We start from the raw sequence: 27,631 nt of genomic DNA, 5'->3' as shown, positions 1-27,631 counted from the left end.
AACCCACCCCAGGTACCATTGGCTTCCTGGCCACAAGGGCCCAGTGCTGGCTCATGGTCACCCTGCTGTCCCCAGGACCCCCAGCTCCCTTTCCCTACACTGCTCTCTAACAGCTCATTCCCCATCTCACACTGGAACCTGGGGTTGTTCCTGCCCACATTCCAGACTCTACCCTTGACCTTGTTCTATTTCATTACATTTTCCCTCACCCAGCTCTCCATCCTGTCCAGGTCTCTGATGGCAGCACAGCTTCCAGTGTCACCACTGCTCCCAGCTTGGTGTCACCAGCAAACTTGCTGACAGTCACTCTATTCCCTCATCCAAATCACTGATGAATATATTGAACAACACCGCCCCAGCACTGACCCCTGAGGCACTGCACTGCATCCAGGCCTCAACTGGACTCTGCCCCACTGACCACGACTCTCTGGCTTCTTCCCTTCAGCCAGTTCACAGTCACCTCACTACTCGATCGTCCAGACCGCACTCCCTCAATTTAGCTGTGAGGATGCTGTGGGACACTGTGCCAAATTCCTTACTCAAGTCAAGGCAGACCACCTCCACCTTATAACATTTGGGGGTTTTATCACTTGGATGATGCTCCCAAATCCTCCCACATCCCCTTCCCAATGTTACCTTAGATCCGGAAAGGATGGCCCCAAAAAGATGGATCAGTCGGAGCTGGAGTGTTTCGGGGAGTTGCCCCCCGGCTTGGAAACTCTCTGTGAGGATGAGGAGGGAAACGTTTAATTTAGGGAGGAAATAGGAAGAGAACAATCGAGAAAATGGGGTTTTGTTCAAAATAAGGCTCAATTTGGGGATTTACGGGCGGTTGGGTTCGTTGGGAGTTTTAGGTGATTTCAGAATGGGGGTTTTTTGGGGCTTCCCCAGAAGAAAATCCCCTTTTCAGTGATTTTTGTAGGCTCCCCAGGATCCTATACCTGCCCCCGGGACCCCGTACGTGCCCATACGGGCACGTACGGGGTCCCGGGGGCAGGTATAGGATCCTATATTTGCCCTTGAATCATATAGTGATCATGGAACAAGTGTATGATCCTATATTTGTGAGGGTGGGTATAGGATCCTATTTCCCCTCTCCTATGGGCACATATGGACTCCTATATTTGTCCTCAAGCAAACACCGCCCCTGAGGCACGTATAGGATGCTATATTTGCGAGGGGAAGCTATAGGACAACCAGGGGCAGGTATAGAACCCTGTAAATGCTGGATATCAATGTCCCCACGGATCCTATAGATGCTCCAGGATCCCAGCCCCCAGTTGTCCCCGGATGCTCCGCTCACCCATGGATCCCATACTGACCCTCCATACATCCCTGAAACCCCATTGTGAGTGATGTGATGGGGCAGGACCCCCTTTTACCTTGGAAAAAGTCGCTGAATTCGGGGGGCAACGAAGCCGGGGAAAACTTGTATTTACTCTTCTCCTTCGCGCTGACGACTTCTCTGGAATAAAAGGGGTGAAGCAGGGGGGGGACACAAAAGTTTTGGGGGGGTTTTGGGATGCAAGGGGGGGTCTGTGCTCACCCACTAAGCTGCCGTCTCCATGTCTGGTAGGGGTCGAAGAGGCATTCGCAGAGATGCAGAGCGTGGAGCATCGCGCTTTCCAGCTGCATCCCACCCCGCGCATCCTCCCGGGGACCCCTCAGCTACCAGGAAATTAAAACCAGAGCAAGATTAACCCCCCCCACATTAAAAAGAATAAAACCTGTGGCTGAGCCCCCCCCCTAATTGAGGTAAATTCTCCCCCTGCGCTCACCTTGCTGGAACAGATTCGTAGGAGCTTCAGCACCTCCGGGATGAAGCCGGGGGTTTTGTCCGCTTGGATGTTCTCCGGGTTCCTGAGAGGTGGGGGGGGGGATATAAAACATTAGGGGGGGTTATTGCATTGTGGGGGGGTCGCTAACACAGCAGCTGGCACAGCTGAACCCCATTAGTGGTTGGAAAAGTGCGGGGACACAGGTGGATTGTCACCCCCTCCAAGGGACATGGAAGGGATTGGTGGGGATGCTGCTGCCAGGAGGTGGCAGAATCAAGCTGGGGGGGATGTAATTGGGGTGGGGGGGGCAATGAGGTGCTTTGTGGAGGGGGTGCTGTGCTCTGGGGGGGTGCTGCGCTTCATGGGGGGATAAATAGTGTGTTTTGGGGTGATGTGATGCACTTCGGGGGGGAATTATGCACGTTTTGGGGGGGATGCTGTGTTTTGGGGGCGTGTTGCACTTCACAGGGGGGGTGATGCACTTTGGAGGGGGGGCTGCTCTGCTTCATAGAGGGATGAATACTGTGGTTTTGGGGTGACGTGATGCACTGTGGGGGAGTAATGATGCACATTTTGGGGGGGATGCTGTGTTTTGGGGGGGTAAATACTGTGTTTTGGGGGTGATATGCTTAGGAGGGTAATGATGCTCTTTGTTGTGGGGATGCTGTGTTTTGGGGGGGGTGTTGCACTTCCTGGGGGGTGATGCACTTTGGGGGGGATGCTGGGCTTTGGGGGGGTCAATACTCTGTTTTGGGGGGATGTTGCATTTCATTGGGGGGTGACACATTTTGGGGGGATGCACTTTTTGGGGGGTGAATATTGTGTTATGGGGGGGATGCTGCACTTCATGGGGGGTGCCACACCTTAGGGGGGATGCAATTTTAGAGGGTAAACACCATGTTTTGGGGTAATTCATGGGGGGTGACAGACTTTGGGGGGGTGGGGATGCTGTGCTTTGGTGGGGGGGTGATGTGTTTTGGGGTTTGAGGGGGGGATGCACATCCAGGAAGGTACCAGAGTGGTTTGGGACAACGGTGACACCAGTTTGGTCCCTTCAGTGAAGATTTGGGGGGGTGCACAGGACACAGTGATGAGTGTGGGGGCACTGAGAGGACCCCCCCCATCATCAAAAAGGCACCGAAAGCACCAAACTCAAGAACCCACATGGGTGGGGTGGACGGAGGGAAACTGGGACCCCATGGGGGAGATGTAGGGGGTTATTTTTGGGGGGGGTTTCACCCACCTGCAGATGATGATGAAGAACTTGAGCAGCAGCAGCGCCTGCCCCAGGCTGGTCCCAGCGCCCTCCTCCCGCGGGACCTGGGTCACACATTGTCCCAACCGCTGACTCAGCACCTGCAGCACCTCCCGCGGCAGCACCGGCAGCTCCGACACCGACTCCTCCGCCCTGGGGACACGGGGTGGGGGGGACAGGATGTGACCCTCACCAACCCATAACCCACCAAACTCCAGCCGAGCTTCAGACCGGATGGTTTCAAACCACCGTTGCTGTGGTAACCCCCAAATGGAGCGGGGGGTGTTGTCCTGGCAGCACCCATGGGTGCTCCTCACCTCCGGGGCTCCAGCGAGGGCAGGGCGATGATCTTCTCGAAGTTCATGACAAAGGCTTCCAGCCACTGCTGCAGGTACGTCAGGTCCTTCTGCAAGGGTGGGACGGGGGGCTGGAGGCGCTGGCCAATCAGAAGCCACGCTGACCACGGCCCCGGAGGTAGCAGCCAATCAGAAGACAGAACAGTCAAGTCCCACCCCCCCACCCCAAGAGCTGATGATGAGTTGGGACTGGGAATGTGAGAACAACCTGTGGAGCCACTGACCAATCAGCACGGGGAGCAGCACAACCTGTGGACTTGCTGACCAATCAGCATGCACAGCAACACAACCTGTGGAGCTGCTGACCAATCGGCACCTAGAGCAGCACAACCTGTGAAGCTGCTGACCAATCAGCACCTAAAGCAGCACAACCTGTGAAGCTGCTGACCAATCAGCACAGGGGGCAGCCCAACCTGTGCACTTGCTGACCAATCAGCATGCAAAGCAGTACAACCTGTGGACTTGCTGACCAATCAGCAGAACCTACAGAGCTTCTGACCAATCACCATCCAGAGCCACACAACCTGTAGAACCACTGACCAATCAGATCCCACACTTGACCAACACCCTGGAGGTATCAGCCAATCAGCAGAGAGAACGGCCAAGTCCCACCCCCCCAGGAGCTGATGGTTGGTTGGGACTGGGGGTGTGAGCGCACCTGTGGAGCTGCTGACCAATCAGCATCCAGAGTCATACAACCTGTGCATCCACTGACCAATCAGCACCCAGCGCACCTGCCCCCTACAGACAATCACCAGCCAATCAGCAGTGAAGAACCTTGGGGTGACCAATGTCCCTGTGCACCCCCATATAGCACCTTGGGGTCACCCATGTCCCTGAGCACCGCAGTGTAGGACCAAGGGGTCACCCACATCCATGAGCATCCCAATTAGGAACCTTTGGGTGACACACGGCCCAGGGCACCCCAATGTAGGACCTTGAGGGGACCCATGTCCCTCATCACCCCATTGAGGAACCTTAGGGTGACCCATGTCCCTGTGCACCCCAATGTGGCACCTTGGGGTGACCCATGTCCCTCCACACCCTGGTGAGGAACTTTGGGGTGACCCAAGTCTTCCTGCACCCAGGGTGACACCTTGGGGTCACCCATGTCCCTGAGCACTCCAGTGAGGAGCCTTGAGGTCACCTGTGTGCCTGTGCACCCCAGTGTGACACCTTGGGGTGACCCAAATTCCCCTGCACCCCAACGTGGCACTTGTGGTGATCCATGTCCCTCGTCAACCCAGAGTGGCACCTTGGGGTGAACCCATGTCCCTCATCACCCCAATTAGGAACCTGGGGGTGACCTGTGTCCCTGTGCACCGCAATGTGGCACCCTGGGGGGGATCTGTGCCCCTGAGCACCCCAGTGAGGAACTTTGGGGTGACCCATAGCCCTGTGCACCCCAAAGCAGCACCTTCAGGTACTTATGTCCCTCTGCACCCCCATGATGCACCTTGGGGTCACCCAGGTCCTTGCACTCCCTAGTGTGGCACCCTGGGGTGACCCATGGCCCTGAGAACCCCAACATAGCACCTTGGGGTGACTCAGGTCCCTTGTGCACCCCACTGTGGCACCTTGGGGGGACCCACAGCCCTGAACACCCAAAGCAGCCCCTTGCAGTGACCCATGTCCCTCCACACCTCAGTGAAGAACCTTGGGGTGACCCACGTCCCAGTGCACCCCAACACAGCACCCTGGGGTGACCAACATTGCCCTTCACCCCAACGTGCCACCTTGGGGTCACCCATGTTCCCCTGCAGCCCAATGTGGCACCTTGGGGTGACCCATGGCCCTGCACACCCCAGTGTGGCACCTTGGGGTGACCTATGTCCCTGAGCACCCAAAGCAGCCCCTTGGGGTGACCCATGCTCCCCTGCACCCCAGTGTGGCACCTTGGGGTGACTCACATCCCTGCACACCCCTACACAGCACCTTGGGGTGACCAAGGTTCCCCTTTACCCCAACGCAGCACCTTGGGGTGACCCATGTTCCCCTGCACCCCAGTGTGGCACCTTGGGGTGACCCACGGCTCTGTGCACCCCAGTGAAGAACCTTGGGGTGACCCATGTTCCTGTGCACCCCAATGTGGCACCTTGGGGTGACCCACGGCTCTGTGCACCCCAACAAAGAACCTTGGGGTGACCCATGTTCCTGTGCACACCAATGTGGCCCCTTGGGGTGACGCATGTCCCCCCGCACCCCAGCGCGGCACCCTGGGGTGTCCCCACCCAGGCAGGCACCATCCCCCCTTGGGGACACCTCGCTCCCCACAGGGACAACTCCCTGGGGACACAGGGGTCCTGATCCCTCCCTGGGGTACCCACAGCATCACCGCAATGGAGGGGACCCCCTCAACACCCCCTATGTCCCCCCTTGAAGCCACCACCCCCCCGTGTCACCCATTCCCCGCCCCGTTTACCACCCAACCGCAAGCACCAGCACCCAGTGGTGTGACCAGGGGGGTGTCCCCCCATGTTCCCCCTCACCCAGACCCCGTGTTACCTGGGGGTCCATGACCCTGGAGACAGGACGGGGGGGTTGTTGTTATTTTTGTGTCCCCCCGCCCCGAACTTTGTCACCGCTGCCTCGCTCTTGTGCAAAAACCACCAAAAAAAAGAAACAAAACCCCAAAGCGTCAGGAAATGCCAAGTCACCCGCCGCCCCAACGGCGCTTCCTCCGCCCGCCCCCCCCGTTTTGGGGTGCAAGGGGGTGTCACCCGTTGTCCCCAACCCCGCGCGCCCACCCAGCAGCTTTGGGATGTGCCAGGGTCAAGGTCACGGCGGTGGCGATGGGGACACGATGGGCATCGCCCGGCACGGGCACGCCGCCAAACCCTGCTGTCACCCCCGCCTGGGCGTCACCAAAGCCGGAGCGTGGGGAGTGCGACGGTTCTCAGAGCGCCCCCCCCGACCCCAGTGTCCCCTCCTGTCACCCACCCGCAGCCGGTGTCCCATCCGGGCGCGGGCGGCCGCCCCCGCCGGTGCCCGTCCCAGCTGGCAGAGCCTGTTGGGTGGCTTCTGGGCTCGGCCGGCGCGGTGTCACCTGGGAACGTGGTGCCGCCACCTCCATCCCTCCCCGGCGCTGCCGAGACCCCCCCCACAAGTGACGGTGACAAAGCCAGCCCCCGCCATTAAGTGTCGAGGGGTGACACCGGAGATCACGGCAATGGGACCCCAGTGGGGTCACTGTCACCTCCTGCCACCCCCGCGGCTGGTGTGGGGCAACATGGTCGGTACCATCCCTGCCATGGCACGGCCGCCCCGTGGGACATCCCTGGGGACATCCCCGTCCCCTGTCAGTGCCATCGATACGGTGACGTGAGCTCTGGCCTATTTTAAAGCCATGAGAGATAACGCAGCCGCTCCCGGTGCACAGCCCTCATCCGATGTCACCAGCCAGCGAGGGGGATGACAACGGGGGACATTGCCATGGAGGTGACACTCAGACCGGTGGCACCACCCACCACCCCGGGTTGAAGCTCAGAACAAGACTGGTAGTGGGATGACACAAGTGTGACATGGACCAGGGGACATGTCCAGGCAGCCTTGTCCTCGCTGGGTGCTTGGGGACGTCACCATGGCGCAGGCCAGTGGGGTTTTGCAGTGTGACCTGGCTGGGGAGGTGACACCAAAGTCCTGCCCTGGCCCTGGTGGCACGGCCACCCCACTGGTGTGGCACTGTGACCGCACACACCCAGACAGTGAGGCACGTGTCCCCATGCAAGGGCACACAGTCCGATGGCGTGGCTTGTGTCCCCCTGTGACCATGTACACCCGGTGACATGGCACATACCCCCGTGTGTCCAGGGACATCTCGACAGCATGGGACATGTCCCTGTACAACCACAGACACCTCGATGGCATGGGACATGTCCCTGTACAACCTCAGACACCTCAAGGGCATGGGACATGTCCCTGTACAACCTCAGACACCTCGATGGCATGGGACATGTCCCTGTACAACCTCAGACACCTTGATGGCATGGCACATGTACCCAAGGGACCACAGACACCTTGATGGCATGGGATGTGTCCCCAAAGTACCACAGACACCTTGGTGGCATGGGACGTATCCCATATGGTCACGGACACCTTGACAGTATGGCATATGTCCCCATATGACCACGGCCACCTGGTGGCATGGCATGTGTCCCCATACAACCATGGACACCTCAATGTTACGGTACATGTCCCATACAACCATGGACACCTGGTGACATGCCACATGTCCCCATACAACCACAGACACCTCGATGTCATGGCACATGACTCCATATGACCATGGACACCTGGTGACTTGGCACATGTCCCCATACAACCACAGACACCTCGATGTCACGGCACATGTCTCCATATGACCATGGACACCTGGTGACACGGCACATGTCCCCATACAACCATGGACACCTTCATGTCATAGCACATGTCCCCACATCGCAAACACCTCGACAGCACGGGACATGTCCCTGTACAACCACGGCCACCTGATGGTGCAGCACCTGTCACCGGGAAGGTGTGACCACCCCAATGAGGTGGCCCATGTCCCCACCCCACCACGCTCACCCAATGTCCCTCATACAACCTGTCCCACCGAAACCCCATGGACCTGGTGCCACCTCCTGCCACCTGCTCCCACAATGTCACAATTTGTTTTTATATCTCATACTGGGGCCACAATGGGCGCAGGGTCACTTGAGGGTGACAGGTCTGTCACCAAGGGGACCCTGAAGATGCTCCACCACCTTTTCCTGGCACTGAGCAGGACGGGGGTTGGAGGTGGCTTTGTTTTGGGGTGCAGAAGAGCTGGTGGCTCCTAGGGGACGTCATGGGGCCGGATGAGGTGACAGACATGACGCTGTCCCTGTCCCCAGCTGGGACTGGGATTCCCACCCCCGCGGTGTCCCCATCCCTCCCGGTGTCCCCTGCCACGTGCTGGGGACAGAGTGGAGGTTTGGGGTAGAAATAACCACCCTGCACCCCAAAAACTCAACTGGTGACCTCAACCCATGGGCGCAGGAGCCAGGGGTGACACAAGGGGGGGGTCCCCTCTTCTCCAGTCCATCCCCCACCTCTCCAGCCTGGGAATGGGGGTGATTAAGTGGAAAACGAAACGCGAGGGACTCTCGGGGTGGGACCGGGGGGTTCCCCTGAGCAGGACAGACCCCCATGGGCAGGACACCCCCCTTGTCCCCGTCCCCCCGTTGCTCCCGAGGCTCCAATGTCACCGCGGCTGCACCTGCTGCCGGGCGGGGGCGCAGGGACACGGCGGGAGGGGGGACACGACAAACCCCCCAAACCCTCCCGAATGGATATAAGGGGGTGTGGACCCCCCCGAAATGTGAGAAGGCGAGTGCGGGATGCCGGGGGGGTGGCTCCGTGGGGATGCGGTGCCCCCCAAAACGCGGAGCACAGGGGAGTCGCGGACCACTGGATGCGGCGATGGGGTCACGGAGGGACGCGCTTGCCCCCGGGGGGATCGCGGACCTCGGGCTGCGGTGACGCCCGGGGGGCGGCCATGGACCCTGGGGATATTTCAGGGGGTCACGGGGGGACGCGATTCGCACACGGGGCGGGGGGGTCGCGGAACCCAGGATGCGGCAGTGGGGTGCAGAGGGGGCTGCGGTGCCCCCCCCCAAAATGGGGGTGCGATACGCCCAAGGCAAGAGGTGCAGGCAGGGGCGTGCAGGCAGCGCTCACACCCCCCAGGGATGCAGGCAACGCAGGCAGAGGGGGTAATGGGGGTAAAGAGGTGCTGCACCCCCCCCAGGGATAAAAATTCGGCGGGGGTTCGGGCTCACCTTGGCGAAGTAAAGCATCCAAAGCTCATAGAGCCGCTCCCGGGAAGCCATGCCGGGCCGGCACGGCTCGGAACGGCTCGGAACGGCACGGCGGGCGGCTCCGCCCCCCCGGGCCCTCCCCCAGGTGCGGGGGGCGGTGTCACGATCCCCCGGGACCGGGTACCTGCTGCTGGGAAGGGGCGTGGGAACCACTTCTCACCCTCTCCCCTTCCTAACTTCCCCCACCCGGCAGCCCAAAGCGAAGCTAAAAGAGGGGGGTGGGGAAGGTTAAATGGTTAAATGCCCCCCCCCCCCAATTACTACCCCCCCACAATTAAAGCATCTGAGCCTTGCGCGCTCTGGGAGGGCGGGGGCACAAGCCTGGCTGGGCGGTAGATTCTGATTTACGGTCGTTACACCTTTTATTGTTATTTTTTAATTTATTTCTTTATATTTTTTACGCCCCCCCCTCCCGCTTCTTGATTTTCCCCCCCGCCTTGGCGCCCCCAGCCGCGCTTTCCCCATCGATGCGCTCGGCGCTCGGCGCGTCGCGCCTACCGCGCATGCGCGCCGGTGGCTGTACGGAGCGTGGGGGAAGAAGAGGGGCAAGATGGCGGCGCCCGGTGGCGGGGTGGAGGCGGCCGAGGAGGCGGCGGATCCGGCCCTGGGGAGGCTGGAAGAAGAAGCGAAGCGGCGGCGGGAGAGGCTGAGAGCCCTGCGGGAGCGGACGCTGCAGGTTGGGGGGCGTTTGGCGGTTCGAGGTGTGTGGGGTGGGCGAGTGAAGGGGATGTGAGGGTCTGGAGTGGGCCTGGGGGTGTAAGGGGGTGTGAGGGCAAGAGGCAGCAGGTGGTGGGGCTGAAACGGAGCAATAAACTGAACAACAGAGTCAATTATACTGTTAAGCGGCATTATTTATTTTATCAGCTCTGGGGATCATCCTCCATAAGTGCTCCAAAGACTGGATACTCTTGCGCTACTTATATTCACACAATTATTATGTTATTATTACGTATGTATTACAGTTGTTGGAAGTTTTGACGTCTATGCTAAAAAATAATTGGTGTTAGTTATAATGGTTTAGTTTCTTACTTATTAAATATTGTTTAATATAAACTGAGCGCTCTGCTTCTAAACACTGTGTTACCGGATCTTCCGTCTCTTGTCGTGCAGAAGGGCCTGAAACTTGAAAAATGTTCCCTCGTTTTGCAGGTGGTTGGAAAGTTTTTATTATAGAATCGTTTTGGTTGGAAAAGCCCCTCAAGATGATGGAGTCCACCCATAACCCACCCCAGCACTGCCCTGTGTCCTGAGAACCTCCTGTCCGTCTGTCCAGCCCTCCAGGGATGGTGACTCCAGCACTGCCCTGGGCAGCCTGTTCCAATGCCCCACAGCCCTTTGGGGAAGAAATTGTTCCCAGATCCAACCTCAACCTCCCCTGGTGCAACTTGAGGCCGTTTCTTTGTGTCCCTGTCTCCCCTCAGCTCCTGTTCTCCAGCTGAACCCCCCAGGTCCCTCAGCCGCTCCCATCACACTTGTGCTCCAGCCCCTCACCAGCTCCATTCCCTTCTCTCCACTCGCTCCAGCACTTCATGCCCATTGATTAATGGTGGGTGCATCTTTTATAACTTAATTACAGTGTGCGTTAATTGAGCAGCTGCTCTTCAAGGCCTGGAGGTATGAGAGAGAGGTTGGTGAGGGCTCTGGCGTAGAGAATAGGGGGTAAAGGGGGAAGTTGGGGGGGGGCAGGAGGGTGTGAGGATGGGAAGATGGTGGGAGGTGGGAAATGTGGGGTCAGGGGTGCTCAGGGAAGGCTGAGGGACCTGGGGGTTCAGCTGGAGAACAGGAGCTGAGGGGAGACAGGGACACAAAGAAACGGCCTCAAGTTGCGCCAGGGGAGGTTGAGGTTGGATCTGGGAACAATTTCTTCCCCAAAGGGCTGTGGGGCATTGGAACAGGCTGCCCAGGGCAGTGCTGGAGTCACCGTCCCTGGAGGGCTGGACAGACGGACAGGAGGTTCTCAGGACATGGGGCAGGGACAGGGGTGGGGAATGCTTGGATTCAATGATCTCGAGGGGCTTTTCCAACCAAAATGACTCCATGATGCTTTGTCATTTGGGGTCCGTGCTGGCTCCATAAGACTCCATGCCCCGTCTGGCTTTGGCTTCCTCTTGCTTTTGTGCTCAACCTTTGCCCCTGGTCTTGGCTCAAACCACCCCCGTGGTGTGATTGAGCCCCTTGATTTTTCCAGGTTATCTCCCCAGCTCGCTGTGCATCACACCTGAAATCCAAACCGCAACCTGGCTTTGGCAGCGAGGATGAAAACACCGATTCACCCTGGGCTTAATTAACAACACGTTACGTTCCTCCGGCGCTTTCTGCGCCTTAAACTCTTCCACGGAGACATCGAGACCTGATTGCCCTTAGTGCAGGCTTGAGGAGACTGAGGAACCGGTTGTTTGAGCAAAGCCAGGCCTAAGCCGGTTTGTAAATTGGGATTTTCTTTTGGGAGAGATGGTGCAGCAGGTTTTTAGCTCCGCCTCGGAGGAATTCACTGTGGTTGTTGTAAATCTCTCATTGTTCAAGGTGCTGCCGGTAGCAAAATATTCGGTGTCGGTTCTCAAGGAGTTTATCTGGGAAGTTTTGTGATGGGTTGAATCCTCACCTTCAAAACTCCAGTTGTTTGAACCTGCTGTCCTTGTCGCCTCCGCAAACGCTAAGCTCAAAATATTAGAATACAGATCGTTTTGTTTTAAATTGAAGGTGAAAGAAGGATGGAGTAAGCTTGAGAAACTTGGCATTAACACCTTGGTTGTGCTTCAGCCTGTCTCGGCATGTCCCGGCATGGCTGAATTCTCTCTTTTGGACTCGTTGGGTGTTGTGAGCTCTGCCACATCACCCTGGATTTGTTAATCCGGGTTATTATGCTCCAGCGACATGAGAAAAAGTCGTGTCCCTCCACCTTCTCTTGGGTTATCAAGGGGAGCCGTGGCTTGGGGCAGGCCAAGCGCGTTCTGCCGTGTATCTCACCTCAAAATAATAGTTTTTAGCGGAAAACCGAGCTTTCTGGGAGGGGAAAACACGATACAGCCCCACACCCAGTCTTGCCGAGAAGAAAAACTATTAGAAAGAAAAGTGTCTTCTAAAATCAAAGCTGTTTTCTATTGTATTCCTCTCCCATCTGGCAAACTGAGAGGGAGCGAGGCAGAGCGGCTGTGAGGGTGCAGCACACGGGTTGTTGTTCTTATTTCTTTTATTGCTGTGTTTTCTTTAAATTTTGGGTGAGATTTTTCCAGCTTGGTCCCTGTGAGGGCTAAAGTTGGTCTTTTTTTCCACTGATATCTTGTGCACGGGAAGGAGCCTTTGAGGGTGATGCCTGGTAGCCCGTGGTGGCTCCAGAGAGCCATGTCCTGGCGAGTTAGTCCAAGCCTTTCTAAATCCCTTTTGGTTTTGGCTGAGATGGAGTTCAACTGGTCTCTCTTCCAGCTTCAAGCTGTGGGCTGGGAGCCCTGTCCTTGTATCAAAACCTCTTTGAAGCATCTCGGTGACTTTCCCTGGCACCTTGAATCTTGGGGGGCAGTTTTGGGCGCCTTGGCTCAGGGCTCAAAATGGCGGCACCGGAATCACCTCAGGGCTCAAAATGGTGGCACCAGGGGCACCAAAATCACTTCAGAACACAAAATGGTGGTGCCAGGGGCACCAAGATCACCTCAGGGCTCATAATGGTGGTCAGAGGGGTGGCGGGATCACCTCAGAACAAGAAAGGCCTTGAGTTGAGAGGAGGGAATGGAGCTGGTGAGGGGCTGGAGCACAAGTGTGGTGGGAGCGGCTGAGGGACCTGGGGGGTCAGGACAGACGGACAGGAGGTTCTCAGGACATGGGGCAGTGCCAGGGGTGGGGGAACAGTTTGATTTGATGATCTCGAGGGGCTTTTCCAACCAAAACGATTCTGCGATTCTCCCTGAGCTGCCCATTTACTGCACAGGGATCTGCGATGGGGTCACCCCTGGGCTCACAGCACCACCACACGAGTTCCCATTGGGTTTTTGGCTTCCTATATTCTCACTTCATCTGCATGAGCCTGTCTTCAACCCTCAATCCCCATCTACATATTCCAGCCCTACCAGTCTGAGCTGACCAAAGCTCCTTCCCTCCCTACCAGAATTATTTCCCCCCGGCGTGCGTCGCTCTCTATCAGGCTCCGAATTTCCCCCATTGTGTTGTTGCTCAGTTAAATATGAACACAGAACCCTTCTCCCAGCCCTCGGTGCATTTCCATCCGTTGCTTGGTGCCATGAAAATCCACCTCCGGGGTTTACAGGAGACACCTTGCTGTGCTTTTTGCCACATTTCTGCACATTTAGGGACTGTGGATACTTAAGATCTGACCAGGAGCCTCATTGGCTTCAAGACTTGTCCGCAAATTGCCCCGTGTACTCGGTTTCCACAGCAAAATGATGCTGAACGGGTGAGGAAACCACGGAGGTAACACCCAGCGCTGTAAAAACTCGGCGCGTGATCTCGTGCTTCCCCGACCTGTTGCGCCGCCTTTTATTGATCGTTAGGAAATGGGTTGTTTTTTTTACTCGATAAAATCTGCGTTTGCGTTCTGGGCACGATTTACGTTGGGGAAACGCGAGTCACCGCTTGCTCGTGCAAATAAGGCTTGAAGTCGTGTGCGATATCGCTGGGTTCCCAAGCTCGGTGCATGGCGGGGTTTGCAGTGTTGGGGATCAGGTGTGGGGTCAGAGGAGCCGTTTCCCTCCTAGATTTAAATAAAGTTATCTTTCAGCAGCAAGCGATCGAATTGTGAGCTCTGACTCATTGGCATGTTGAATATTGCTTCCTGTTCCGGCAAAAAAAGACTGTAATCTTCATTTGCAAGCTTTCCTCTCTCTTATTTTTGCTTTTTCTGTTCCACTTCTAAAGAAACCAACCCAAAATATCTCGCAGAAATTAGGAAGCGTACAGGACTGTAGCTGAAATACCCAAACTCCATCTTTTAATCTGACCTGTTCCAGCTTATTAGTGCAGTGCATCAGGGGTCAGTGCTGGGGCCGGTATTGTTCAATTTATTCATCAATGACTTGGATGAGGGAATAGAGTGACTGTCAGCAAGTTTGCTGGTGACACCGAGCTGGGAGCAGTGGTGACACTGGAAGCTGTGCTGCCATCAGAGACCTGGACAGGCTGGAGAGCTGGGCGGGGAAAAATGTAATGAAATAGAACAAGGGCAAGGGTAGAGTCTGGAATGTGGGCAGGAACAACCCCAGGTTCCAGTGTAAGCTGGGGAATGAGCTGTTAGAGAGCAGTGTAGGGGAAAGGGAGCTGGGGGTCCTGGGGACAGCAGGGTGAGCATGAGCCAGCACTGGGCCCTTGTGGCCAGGAAGCCAATGGGACCTGGGGTGGGTTAGAAGGGGGTGGTCAGTAGGTCAGAGAGGTTCTCCTGCCCCTCTGCTCTGCCCTGGGGAGACCACCCCTGGAATATTGTGTGCAGTTGTGGCCCCTCAGCTCCAGAAGGACAGGGAACTGCTGGAGAGAGTCCAGCGCAGCCACCAAGATGCTGAAGGGAGTGGAGCATCTCCCGTGTGAGGAAAGGCTGAGGGAGCTGGGGCTCTGGAGCCGGAGAAGAGGAGACTGAGGGGGGACTCATTCCTGGGGATCAATATGGAAAGGGGCAGTGTCAGGAGGATGGAGCCAGGCTCTTCTGGGTGACAACCAGTGACAGGACAAGGGGCAATGGGTGCAAACTGGAACACAGGAGGTTCCACTGCAAGAGGAGAAGCAACTTGTTGGGGGTGAGGGTGTCAGAGCCTGGCCCAGGCTGCCCAGGGAGGTTGTGGAGTCTCCTTCTCTGCAGACATTCAAACCCGCCTGGACCCCTTCCTGTGGAACCTCAGCTGGGTGTTCCTGCTCCGGGGGGATTGCACTGGATGAGCTTTCCAGGGCCCTTCCAACTCATGACATTCTGGGATTCTCTGATTCTGTGGCTTCATTTAGCGCTTCTTAATGAGCGGGTCTTTATTTGAGACCATTTTTCCGTCGCACGGTTTTTATTTCACTTTGTGTGAGCATTGTCACCGTTTTTGTGCATCCTGCCATTTGAAAGATCATTTCTCCAAAACAAATATCTCAAACCAAGGCAGGCGAATCCGAAACAACCTGTGCGCTTTCTGCCACTTTAAAACATTTAAAAATAATTTAAAATAAAGCCTTTCTGAAGGCGGTCGCTTGTAGAACCGGCGCTTAGCCCATGTGTTCACTGTCACCTTCCATTAACAGGAAAGCCCCACCGTGTTTGTTTTGCAGGGCACGGTGACATCAGTCTTTTCAAGTTTGTTTTATTTCTTTTCACTTTTAAGTAGCAAATGGTTCCAGCTCCCAGAATCCTAAATCCACCACAGTTTGGGGCAGAATAGGGGGATTCTTTGTATGGCTTTTACCTTTTGAAATACCGGAGCACAGGCAGTAAAACCCGGTCCATAACGCTCTCTTTGCCCAAACCTCCTTATGACGACGTTAAGGATGGTGCTGAGGTTTTACCCCGGCAATATCGTGCGGAAAAGCCCTCATTATCTGCTGTATCTCTTTCATTTTCTTTCCTTGCTTAATGGCTGAAAATCAGATTAAAACCTTGTGTTTGCCGTTCTCAGGAAGGTCGTTGTAGCAGCAAAACCCCTTTCGCTCGAGCTTAGCGCAACTGCATTTTGCATCTTGAGTTTAATTGGTCCTGTTTGTCACCTAATTACGCATTTTTGAAGCAAAACGGGAGAGCGGGGTCTCTGTTTAAAGCCACCTGGCTGGAGGGGACTCAACCCAGAGATGTGCGGAATGATGGATGGAGACCTTAGGGGCTGAATTTCGAGAGCGCTTTGCAATGTTTCAGCTTGAAACCAGAGCGTGACGCTTCCCGTGAGAAGCTGAAGTTACCTGCGTCACCTCCGCTATAAAATCCTTGTGCTACTGAGCGGACTGAAGGGTTTTTGGGGAGCTTTGCTGCTTGAAACCGGGTTTGGAGCAGAAAACGAGTCCTCGTCCTAGATAAGAAATCCTAACTTAGACCGACCAGCGGGGATCAAGAACTCAGGTGACCCGTCATTCCCATCTAGCTGGAAACCTGAGCTTTCATTGCGCTTTAATACACAAGAAGCCGTATTTCTATAGCTCTCTGCTGAGCGAGTTGATAATTAACTGTAGTTCCGTGTATTTATGAAATCCGTGTCCGCAGCTTGTCCTTGAAACTGGTTTGGAGTTAGGCGAAGGTTTTGCTCGAGTGTGGCGCGCACCCAAGTTTAATTTGCTTCAAACCTCGTTAAGATCACCCCGTAATATCCTTTTTTCCAGGAGGTGCGTCCTGTGATGTGTGTCTAAGCACGGAAATAATCAAAACTTAAATGATGAATATTATTCAATGTATTCATCAATGATTTGGATGAGGGAATAGAGTGACTGTCAGCAAGTTTGCTGGTGACACCAAGCTGGGAGCAGTGGTGACACTGGAAGCTGTGCTGCCATCAGAGACCTGGACAGGCTGGAGAGTTGGGCGGGGGAAAATGTAATGAAATGGAACAAGGGCAAGGGTAGAGTCTGGAATGTGGGCAGGAACAACCCCAGGTTCCAGTGTGAGTTGGGGAATGAGCTGTTAGAGAGCAGCGTAGGGAAAGGGAGCTGGGGGTCCTGGGGACAGCAGGGTGAGCATGAGCCAGCACTGGGCCCTTGTGGCCAGGAAGCCAATGGGACCTGGGGTGGGTTAGAAGGGGGTGGTCAGTAGGTCAGAGAGGTTCTCCTGCCCCTCTGCTCTGCCCTGGGGAGACCACAGCTGGAATATTGTGTGCAGTTGTGGCCCCTCAGCTCCAGAAGGACAGGGAACTGCTGGAGAGAGTCCAGCGCAGCCACCAAGATGCTGAAGGGAGTGGAGCATCTCCCGTGTGAGGAAAGGCTGAGGGAGCTGGGGCTCTGGAGCTGGAGAAGAGGAGACTGAGGGGGGACTCATTCCTGGGGATCAATATGGAAAGGGGCAGTGTCAGGAGGATGGAGCCAGGCTCTTCTGGGTGACAACCAGTGACAGGACAAGGGGCAATGGGTGCAAACTGGAACACAGGAGGTTCCACTGCAAGAGGAGAAGCAACTTGTTGGGGGTGAGGGTGTCAGAGCCTGGCCCAGGCTGCCCAGGGAGGTTGTGGAGTCTCCTTCTCTGCAGACATTCAAACCCGCCTGGACCCCTTCCTGTGGAACCTCAGCTGGGTGTTCCTGCTCCGGGGGGATTGCACTGGATGAGCTTTCCAGGGCCCTTCAACCCCTGACACTCTGGGATTCTCTGATTCTGTGAAATATTGTGGTCTCTGCAAAAGCTGAACTGATTTGGGGCTCTGTCCATGCTAAGGCAAATCTGGTAAAAAAGGATGGGCAAGGGAAGGTCACGGATCTTTTAGTTGGTTTTGGTGTCTCAATATAGTGCGTGTGTCCTCCCCGAATGCTTTTCACTTATGGAGGTATTTTATTTTAGTTAAAAATACATGTATTTATATTTAATAAAGGATTTGTTGGGCCTTCCCTGTGCATAGCACCAGAGGAGTGAAGCGGCAGCGACGTAAAGAATTACAGACCTTCTCTCTCTCACAAGGAGCCGAGCACTTTTCCCACAGTTGGTTATTTTTAGCCGTAGATATCCGAGCAGAGCAATTGTCTCGGACGCTGTTTGTAACCTGCTCTGCTGCTTTGATCCAGCCCTTGAAATAATCTTGTCTGCAACTGCTATCGAAACAAGAGGAAACACGACGTGGCTGCTGTGTGTCCATTTGGAAGCTGGAGGAGAGGAAGATATTTAGAGGAAAATTCCCAAATTTGGCTTCATGAGGCTGCAAGCAAAAAGGTTGGACATGCGCTGGGTCGGGCTGTCGGATACCGAATGCAGTCACAGAATCCCAGAGTGTGAGGGGTTGAAGGGCCCTGGAAAGCTCATCCAGTGCAATCCCCCCATGGAGCAGGAACACCCAGCTGAGGTTCCACAGGAAGGGGTCCAGGCGGGTTTGAATGTCTGCAGAGAAGGAGACTCCACAACCTCCCTGGGCAGCCTGGGCCAGGCTCTGACACCCTCACCCCCAACAAGTTGCTTCTCCTCTTGCAGTGGAACCTCCTGTGTTCCAGTTTGCACCCATTGCCCCTTGTCCTGTCACTGGGTGTCACCCAGAAGAGCCTGGCTCCATCCTCCTGACACTGCCCCTTTCCATATTGATCCCCAGGAATGAGTCCCCCCTCAGTCTCCTCTTCTCCAGCTCCAGAGCCCCAGCTCTCTCAGCCTTTCCTCACACGGGAGATGCTCCACTCCCTTCAGCATCTTGGTGGCTGCGCTGGACTCTCTCCAGCAGTTCCCTGTCCTTCTGGAGCTGAGGGGCCACAACTGGACACAATAGTCCAGGTGTGGTCTCCCCAGGGCAGAGCAGAGGGGCAGGAGAACCTCTCTGACCTACTGACCACCCCCTTCTAACCCACCCCAGGTCCCATTGGCTTCCTGGCCACAAGGGCCCAGTGCTGGCTCATGCTCACCCTGCTGTCCCCAGCACCCTCAGTTCCCTTTCCCTATGCTGCTCTCTAATAGCTCATTCCCCAATTAAAGCATTTTGGATCCACCTCTGCCCGTTCCCTGCTGATTTTGAGCCTTTCAGCATGATTTCTTTCTTTACTTCTATTTCTAAAATGCAGCTTTGTAAAGACGAAGAGGCTGCAAAGTGCTGACCTGGGATGGAGCATCTCCCCCCTCTCTGGGCAACCTCACCACCCTCAGCATCCCCTATTTATTCCTTATGTCTGGCCTAAATCTCCCTCCTCCAATTTAAAACCATGGCAAACCTTCTCAACTTAGACACCTTTTTCACGTTGCTTTTACCGTCGCCGCTTTGTCCGGCAGAAGCTGCTACTCGGAGGCTTTGAAAAGCTCACGAGGATGTTTTCCTTCTTTTTTTAGTACAAAACCCACTTGATCTAATAAATCCCGTTGGGTGTTTCACACCTCTCTCTGGGTTAACTTTCCAAGGAGAGACCAGCGGAAAGTTTAAGATCTGATTCTCCTGGTGCTTGTTAATCTCGGCTTCCTTTTGCATCCCCATGGCAATGGACAGAGGGGTTTTACATAATTTTCCCCCTTTTCATCCATGCCCGTAAAAAAAGATTAAGGTTTCCTTTTCAACCCAACCTAGATGCTGCTAAACCTTTGGCTGCTTTAATCTTAGTCCCAGCTCTACCGTCTGGGTTGTGTCTCTTATTGTTTGTTATTTTCTGGAGGTTTTGAATGAGCTCCGTGGAAATAACTGACACCAAGCCTCTTTTCATCCCTCGTGCCGAATGAGCTGGAGGGATGAGCTGTGGAAGCTATAGGAAGAGACACTGGATATAGAAGGGAGACCACAGCAATTCCCGCAGGAATTTCGCTGGAAATCTCTTCTTGCTGTAATGGTTTGTACTGGGAAGGCACCATCAGTACAAACCTGAGCTCTTTGGCTTTGCAAATTGTTGTTAAATTCAATAAAGTGTTTGTTGGACACAAACATCGTAGTTAAAGGTCAGCTTGAAGCTTTTCCACCTATATAAGTGTTTGATTCCCCTTCGGATTCTATTTTTGAAGCTTTAAAATCTTTTCCTTTCTTCAGATTTGGTTGTATTTCCTTTGACAACTCACAGCATCCTCAACTAGGGCTCGACGTTTATTTTCCCGATGCCCTTAGTTCCACAAATACAGCGAATGCAAATCATCCCACTCTTCAGATCATGCAAAGCAAGAACGTTTCAAGGGTAACGTGTTTTCATCGGGAAGAAAGGAATTCGAAACACAAAGTGCCACCGGGGAGAAGCGGCGCGTACGTGAACTTATGGACACGGGGATCCCAGAGCTGATCTGAGCAGCAGACGCGTTCCTGGGCGGATTTAGGAATGGAAAATCATTAATTAGCAGAAAATCGAGCGAATTTGAGGAGCGTGAAGGGCAGCGAAGCACCTTGAAGGTGGAATCCAGGCTGGTGGTGAAGCATCCAAGACTGGAGTTTCTTTTGCCAGACGTTAAAGGCAAAGTGAAATAAGAACGTTATCCTGTAAATATGCCAATTAAACTAATTTCTTGCAGCTCGAGCAGGTTATTTGCAGGTTATTTAGTGCGAAACAAGGCGTGGTGATCAATAACAGGAGGGTCCGTGGAGAAAATGGTGTTTGGCCTCGGGTTACGTCCCTGCCTGTGCCGCAAAATCCAGCGGGTTGGGGATTTAGCGCCAAGGTAAAAGTTGGTGGCACCGAAAAGAGACAAAAAGTGGATTCCTGCTTGGGTTCTCCGCCAGATCAGCTTAAGGAGAGCTCTTAAAAATGCTCTTAAAATAGGAAAGAATAATAACTAAAACTAATGAGATGATCTCTGCTTGGAAATACCACGAGACCGCCGTGACAAAGCGGCTTAATCGGCATCTTTTGTGTGCGGCGACTGCATTTCCAAGAGAGCAAAGCAGATGGTTGTGCCGTTGGCTTCTGTGGAAATGCTCATTTTAGGCATGTATTTTACTATTGTCCCTATAACATAAGTGCATATGTATATATTTTTATATATATATATATATATATGTTTTCTTGCATTCAGATTCCCCCTTCTCCTTCCTTGCTGCCTTCCCTCACTTTCTTCACTTGTAAGGTGGGTGGTGGGCTCTTTTTTGGTAATTTAGGGAGGAAAAGTCACGTGGAACAAGGTCCTTGCTGTGGAAATGGCATTTAGCGTTTCCAATCATGGACACACTGCGTTACACGGCCTTTATTTTCCTTTTACGCTTGGCTTTGCTGCTCTTAAATCCTGGGACGGCGTTTGCTCGCTGTGGGGAAATAACAGGATCCGCTCCCAGGTAATTTCCCGATAAAAGACCCGGGCGTTCCTCTCCTTTTAAAACCAGAATAGCCAGCGTTTCAAAAACCTGCTGCTTTTGCAAAAGTGTCCATCGGCAAAAACAAGGTGGCGATTAATCATGGAGGGGATGCCGGATGATTTTGTCCACATCGAGCAATAACCAAATGAGCGTAGGAACCACAGAGCTGTTTCTCCCGGCCAAAAAGCCTCGAACGAGGCAAAAGAGGCAGCAGCTTTTCCCCCTGAGGTTGTAGAACCTTTAGTCTGTGTTTGCACGGGGTTCTCCCACCTTCTCCTTCGCTTTTGCGCTTGTGTCGTGCATCACATCGGGGGGAAAGTAATGACTTTGGCCACACAAGCTTTTGTTTGACGGTGCTTTGGCTTTGCAGCCGGATCGCGTCCCCGCTCCGACCGAAGCAGCTGAGCACGTCTGAGAAGGACACTGGGCAAGTTTGAATTTCCCCATCTGAAGGCTGCTGTCTGGCTCACCGACTTGGCTCCCCGCTGCCCTCAAACATGTGTTTTCTGCCTGGTTTTTGTTCCATCGAAGCGAAGCGGCCTTGCGTTCCCGAAAGCAAAACGCTGAGCAGTGTAGGGGAAAGGGACCTCGGGGTCCTGGGGACAGCAGGGTGAGCATGAGCCAGCACTGGGCCCTTGTGGCCAGGAAGCCAATGGGACCTGGGGTGGGTTAGAAGGGGGTGGTCAGTAGGTCAGAGAGGTTCTCCTGCCCCTCTGCTCTGCCCTGGGGAGACCACCCCTGGAATCTTGTGTCCAGTTGTGGCCCCTCAGCTCCAGAAGGACAGGGAACTGCTGGAGAGAGTCCAGCGCAGCCACCAAGATGCTGAAGGGAGTGGAGCATCTCCCGTGTGAGGAAAGGCTGAGGGAGCTGGGGCTCTGGAGCTGGAGAAGAGGAGACTGAGGGGGGACTCATTCCTGGGGATCAATATGGAAAGGGGCAGTGTCAGGAGGATGGAGCCAGGCTCTTCTGGGTGACAACCAGTGACAGGACAAGGGGCAATGGGTGCAAACTGGAACACAGGAGGTTCCACTGCAAGAGGAGAAGCAACTTGTTGGGGGTGAGGGTGTCAGAGCCTGGCCCAGGCTGCCCAGGGAGGTTGTGGAGTCTCCTTCTGTGCAGACATTCAAACCCGCCTGGACCCCTTCCTGTGGAACCTCAGCTGGGTGTTCCTGCTCCGGGGGGATTGCACTGGATGAGCTTTCCAGGGCCCTTCAACCCCTGACACTCTGGGATTGTGTGTTTCTGTGTGAGTGGCTGAGAAAGCAGTTGCTGTGGAAACCGAGAGGAGTAAAGTTATTGCGGCGAGAATAAAACACACACTTAGTGCTACGGAGGCTTCGTTTATAGTTGGGCTTTATTAGGAAAGTCATAAACAATGCTCACGTGGCTGGAGATAGAAACCTAGGGGTTAAATGATGGTGCTTCCACCAGCAACACGCAAATACACGTGCGTTGATCGTCTAACCTCAGGAAATGTTCCTTGAGGCATTTGTGCCCAAAACATTGTTGACTTTGAGACAGAAAGGTCCTCCAGAGCCATCCTGGTGCAGCCCAGGGCTTGAGCATCCCCGAGGCGATGCGGAAGAGTAGTTGAAAGGGACTTAGTATTAGGTTGGTGCGAAAGTAGTTGCAGTTTCGTGAACTTAAGTTGTTATAACTAAGCTCAAACACGCCTTTATTAGTCAAAATAGGAACGATTACCATGAATTTTTGCCAACGATAAACAAGTTTGTTTATTCCCATAGCGTAAGAGTCCGTGCTTCGGGATTCGATGAACCCCTGGAAAGCATTTTCTGCATTGTGCTGGTTGTGGAAGTGTTTTCCCTGCAAAAAGTTGTTGAGATGCTTGAAGGAGCAGCAGTTGGTTGGTGAGAGGTCAGGTGAATATGGCAGAAGAGGCAAAACTTTGTAGCCCGTTTCGTTCAACTCTTGAAGCGTTCATTGTGTGGCGTGCGGTCGGGGGTTGGCGTGGAGAAGAATCGGGCCCTTTCTGTTGACCGATGCCGGCTGCACGTGTTGCAGTTTTTGGTGCGTCCCATCAATTTGTTGAGGGTCCTTCTCAGATGTGGTGGTTTCGCTGGGATTTGGAAAGCTGGAGTGGATCAGCGGCGGGAGAGCACCAAACAGTGACCGTGACCTTTGGTGCAAGTTTGGCTTTGGGAGGCGCTTTGGATGTTCTTCTTGATCCAACCGCTGAGCTGGTTGTCATATACAATCCATTTTGTGTTGCACGTCACAACCCAATTGAGAAGTGGTTCTTTGTTGTGTAGGATAAGAAAAGACAACACTTCAAAACGATGATGGGTGCTCTTGAGGCACCCACTTTTTGAGCTTTTTCACCCTTCCAATTTGCTTCAAATGCCGAGCGTCCATAGAACGGTCAATGTTGAGTCTTCGGCAACTTCTCGTGTAGTTGGGAGAGGATCAACTTCGATGATTGCTCTTCATTGGTCATTGTCACCTTCCAATGGCCACCACGCTCATCTTCAGATCTCTGGTCTCCTTTGGGAAGCTTCTTGAACCACCGCTGCACGTTAACAAACCATGTTCGTTAGCAGCTCCTGGGCCAAACAGGTTGATGTCCTGAGTCGCCTCCGCTGCTTTACAACCCATTTTGAACTCGCATAAGAAAATAGTTCAACTTTTCTTTTTGGTCTAACATCATTTCTAAAGTCTAAATAAACAGTAAGTAATAAGTCAGTAGCAAATAAACATGGAGGGAGAAAAGCACTTTAAATGGTGTATAACATAACCACATTTATTTAAGGACGTATCCAACATCAAATGGCGAATTTCAACCATGCAAAAACTGCCATTACTTTTGCGCCAACCTAATAATTCCGAATTCGCTGGAGATGTTGGGTGTTTCTTGCTGCGAGGTCCTTGGCCGGGTGGGCTCCGGCATCGTGTGGCTTCATCGATACCTACAGGGAAAACTATCGATAGTAAAACTAAAAAGCAATATATTCTTGGACACTCGTCTGTCTTGCGGCCAAGGTGAAATATGGTGGGTTTTCTCTTTTCCTTAAACTCTGGAAACATTTTGTGGCCGTGTGGTCACAAAAGGTTGGGAAATAAGGTCTGGGCGTAGATGAGCGCAAATATACGATTACTTAAAACAACGCTGTGCGCAACACGCGGAGAAGGAGGGAGATGGGTCTCCGTTTCCCTTAAAAATGTGCAAATTCGGTGCTTATAGTCAAGACCCAACTTCACGTTTGTTCGTTCTCGGCTCCATGCCACGATCCTGGGGAACAGTGACGGTCGCAGCTGCCTCCTCCATGTGCTGTTTGACAGGTTTTGCGCAAGGGAGCCAAATTAATATGAGTGTTTTGCTGCAGCTGCCGTTCCCAAGATGCTACAGGGGAGAATCAAGTCCTGCTTGTTTCCTTCTGCCGTCCTCCCTCCGGTGAGCCTGGCTTAAAACAAACTGAACCGGGTTCAAACTAGCCCAGCAGGAAGGTTTCTCTCCCCTTCTATTCTTAGATCTTGTTCACGGGGGGACCTTGTGAACGTGAGGGGTGAGGAGGAGGATGACCAGACTTTAGTTTAAGCTTAAGGTTTTTGTGCATTTACAAACTGTGGTTTTAGGCTGGAGTTTAACAACCTTTTACACCCGTCCAAGTGTGTACTACAGCGGCCTCATCCTGCCTGTGTTTTCCCCTGCCATTGCCTGGTTCGTGCAGCTAACCAGCCTTTATTTTTAATTTATTTTAAATTTTTATTCCCTTTTGGTCGGTTGGTTTGGGTTCATTTCTGTGGGAGGGTGAGTCCTTGAAGTGGTTTCTCACGGGGTGAAGTGAGCGGCAGCCTTGGGAAGATGTGGTTGACAGGGATGGGTGGAGGGTGGGGATGGATGGAGATGAATGGGTGGAGGATGAGGATGGGTGGAGGATAAGGATGGATGGAGCATGAGGATGGATGGAGGATGGGCATGGATGGAAGATGAGAATGGATAGATGGTGGATGGAGATGGGTGGAGGAAGAGGACGGATGGATGGAGGAAGAAGATGGATGGATGAAGGATGAGGATGGGGATGGATGGAGGATGAGGATGGGGATAGATGAAGATGAATGGGTGGAGGATGAAGATGGATGGAGGATGAGGACAGATGGAGGAAGAGGGTGGATGGAGAATGAGGATGGATGGAGGATGAGGATAGATGTAGGATGAGGATGGGGATGGATGGATGGAGATGAATGGTTGGAGGATGGGGATGGATGGAGGATGAGGACAAATGGAGGACAAGGATGGCTGGAGGATGAGGATAGATGTAGGATGGGAATGGGGATGGGTGGAGGACAAGGATGGATAGAGGATGAGGACGGATGGAGGACGGGGATGGATGGTGGACAAGGATGGGTGGAGATGGATGGATGGAGATGGATGGATAGAGGATGAGGATGGATGGAGGACAGGGATGGATGGCGGATGAGGATTGGTGGAGATGGATGGATGGAGGATGCAGATAGATGGAGGATGAAGATGCAGGGGGGCTCTGGTGCAGCCCCCTCAGCTGGGGCAGGGGACAAAGCTGCAGGATGACAATACCAGCAAGACCAACCTGAAAGGAGACATCTCACCAAGCCAGGGCTGGGGCTGACGAACTGGGAAGCCAGGTGAGATATATTTATTTATAAGCCTGCGAGAACCAGCACTCAGGTATAAATAACAGAGTGCGACGGGTTATTTTGAGTAACAACACGCAGAGCTGCCACAGAGGCATCCAGAATAATTAATTTAATTAATTTGAAAAGCCCTCAAGACTTTCAGTAAATACTTGGTGCTCCTGTTCATCCTTGCGAGATGCTGCCAATCTTGCTTTTTTTTTAATGCACCCACCTCGTCAGCAAAAGACACGAATAATTGACCTTGTCGGCAAAAACCGCATCGAATGTTGCGTGGTCGGGGGGAACGTTGTGTTCTGTGTGATTTGAGTGTTCGTCGGGCTGTGATTGATTGATTGATTGATTGATTGATTGATTGATTGTGCTCGTTCCCTCACGCTCAGATGCGGGTGGAGAAGGGAGATTCTTCTCCCTTCCCATCCAATTTCTGGTTCCTTGTGGCCATGTGAGGAGTTTGGAGACAAAGCCACCAAAAGCTGAATGTTCCCTTTGTTTTTCTCACCCCGTGAGTGTTTGGACCATGATGTTCATCCCTGGATTTCTCCCCATGGTGCTGGGCAATCCAGGCGGTTTCCCAATGAGAAAAATAGCCATAATTCTTGCTGACATCTTCTTGAAGAGCCCTTAGCGCTCTCTTATTAGTTGTCTACTTTGTTTTCCCATTTTCTTATCTTTATGCTAAATTTCTGTGCTGTTTGCTCAGCTATTCACCACATCATCCGAATTATTCTGCTCCTCTTCTACAAGTGTTTCGGTGTCTCGGTGTCTGAAAGAGCAAATAAATGCTTCTAAAGGTTGTCAGACTCTTAAAAAAGAAATTAAAATTAAAAATAGAGGCGCAACAATATAGGGGAGCGCTCATGTTTGGTGCTTTTTGAAAAAAATAATGCAAAGCTCAGCTTTTGAGCACTTTGTGCTGTTTTCTTCTGTATGTTTCAGGCTCTTTGCAAAAGTGAATATTGGGGAATGAGCTATTAGAGAGCAGTGTAGGGAAAGGGAGCTGGGGGTCCTGGGGACAGCAGGGTGAGCATGAGCCAGCACTGGGCCCTTGTGGCCAGGAAGCCAATGGGACCTGGGGTGGGTTAGAAGGGGGTGGTCAGTAGGTCAGAGAGGTTCTCCTGCCCCTCTGCTCTGCCCTGGGGAGACCACACCTGGAATATTGTGTCCAGTTGTGGCCCATCAGCTCCAGAAGGACAGGGAACTGCTGGAGAGAGTCCAGCGCAGCCACCAAGATGCTGGAGGGAGTGGAGCATCTCCCGTGTGAGGAAAGGCTGAGGGAGCTGGGGCTCTGGAGCTGGAGGAGAGGAGACTGAGGGGGGACTCATTCCTGGGGATCAAGATGGAAAGGGGCAGTGTCAGGAGGATGGAGCCAGGCTCTGCTGGGTGACACCCAGTGACAGGACAAGGGGCAATGGGTGCAAACTGGAACACAGGAGGTTCCACTGCAAGAGGAGAAGCAACTTGTTGGGGGTGAGGGTGTCAGAGCCTGGCCCAGGCTGCCCAGGGAGGTTGTGGAGTCTCCTTCTGTGCAGACATTCAAACCCGCCTGGACCCCTTCCTGTGGAACCTCAGCTGGGTGTTCCTGCTCCGGGGGGATTGCACTGGATGACAGGGCCTTTCAACCCCTGACACTCCGGGATTCTGTGGGAGATCAGGACTTGGGCTCCCAGCACCAGGCAGAGACTTTGGTTGTTGCCCAGTTGGATGAACTAAATAGATGAAGTTTGAGTGAAAATAATTGTTTCTTTAATCCAAAAAAACACCCTGAAATATCATCTGGTGCTTTGGGGTGGGCGCCGCTCTCCTCCCACCCACCGTGGCGCATGGAGAAAGGTTCCAAAGAGGCTTTTTGTCCGTATTTCTATTTTATTTTTCAGTTAAGCATTTTGTTTTCGTCGCATTTCATCCATGTCCTGAGAGTCCCCGTGGCCATGACCTTGTG

General features: G+C 53.6%; 2 protein-coding genes across 3 annotated transcripts in view; one reads left to right on the top strand and one right to left on the bottom strand.

Annotated features, from left to right (window-relative positions):
• NBEAL2 (neurobeachin like 2) overlaps positions 1-9,312 on the bottom strand; it is a 30,511-nt gene extending 21,199 nt beyond the window's left edge. The window contains exons 1-7 of one of the 2 annotated variants that reach the window (XM_065832149.2): positions 9,191-9,312; positions 3,351-3,439; positions 3,022-3,186; positions 1,779-1,860; positions 1,547-1,668; positions 1,383-1,465; positions 637-722 (exon numbers count right to left, since the gene is read on the bottom strand). In XM_065832149.2, the coding sequence (XP_065688221.1) occupies positions 637-722; positions 1,383-1,465; positions 1,547-1,668; positions 1,779-1,860; positions 3,022-3,186; positions 3,351-3,439; positions 9,191-9,241 (678 nt within the window). In that variant the 5' untranslated portion in view covers positions 9,242-9,312. Of the gene's footprint in view, positions 1-636; positions 723-1,382; positions 1,466-1,546; positions 1,669-1,778; positions 1,861-3,021; positions 3,187-3,350; positions 3,440-5,894; positions 5,962-9,190 lie in introns of those variants that run through there. The other variant, XM_071805441.1, reaches the window with a different exon arrangement.
• Positions 9,313-9,740: 428 nt separating this feature from the next.
• Positions 9,741-27,631, top strand: part of CCDC12 (coiled-coil domain containing 12) — a 50,455-nt gene continuing 32,564 nt past the window's right edge. Inside the window, exon 1 of the mRNA XM_065831467.2 lies at positions 9,741-9,905. Coding sequence (XP_065687539.1) covers positions 9,780-9,905 — 126 coding nt within the window. The 5' untranslated portion in view covers positions 9,741-9,779. The remainder of the gene's footprint in view (positions 9,906-27,631) is intronic.

The sequence above is a fragment of the Patagioenas fasciata genome, chromosome 2, assembly GCF_037038585.1.
Source record: "Patagioenas fasciata isolate bPatFas1 chromosome 2, bPatFas1.hap1, whole genome shotgun sequence".
NCBI lineage: Eukaryota > Metazoa > Chordata > Aves > Columbiformes > Columbidae > Patagioenas > Patagioenas fasciata.
Note: the sequence above shows the minus strand (reverse complement) of the source record. Positions and strands in the feature narration are given on the sequence as shown.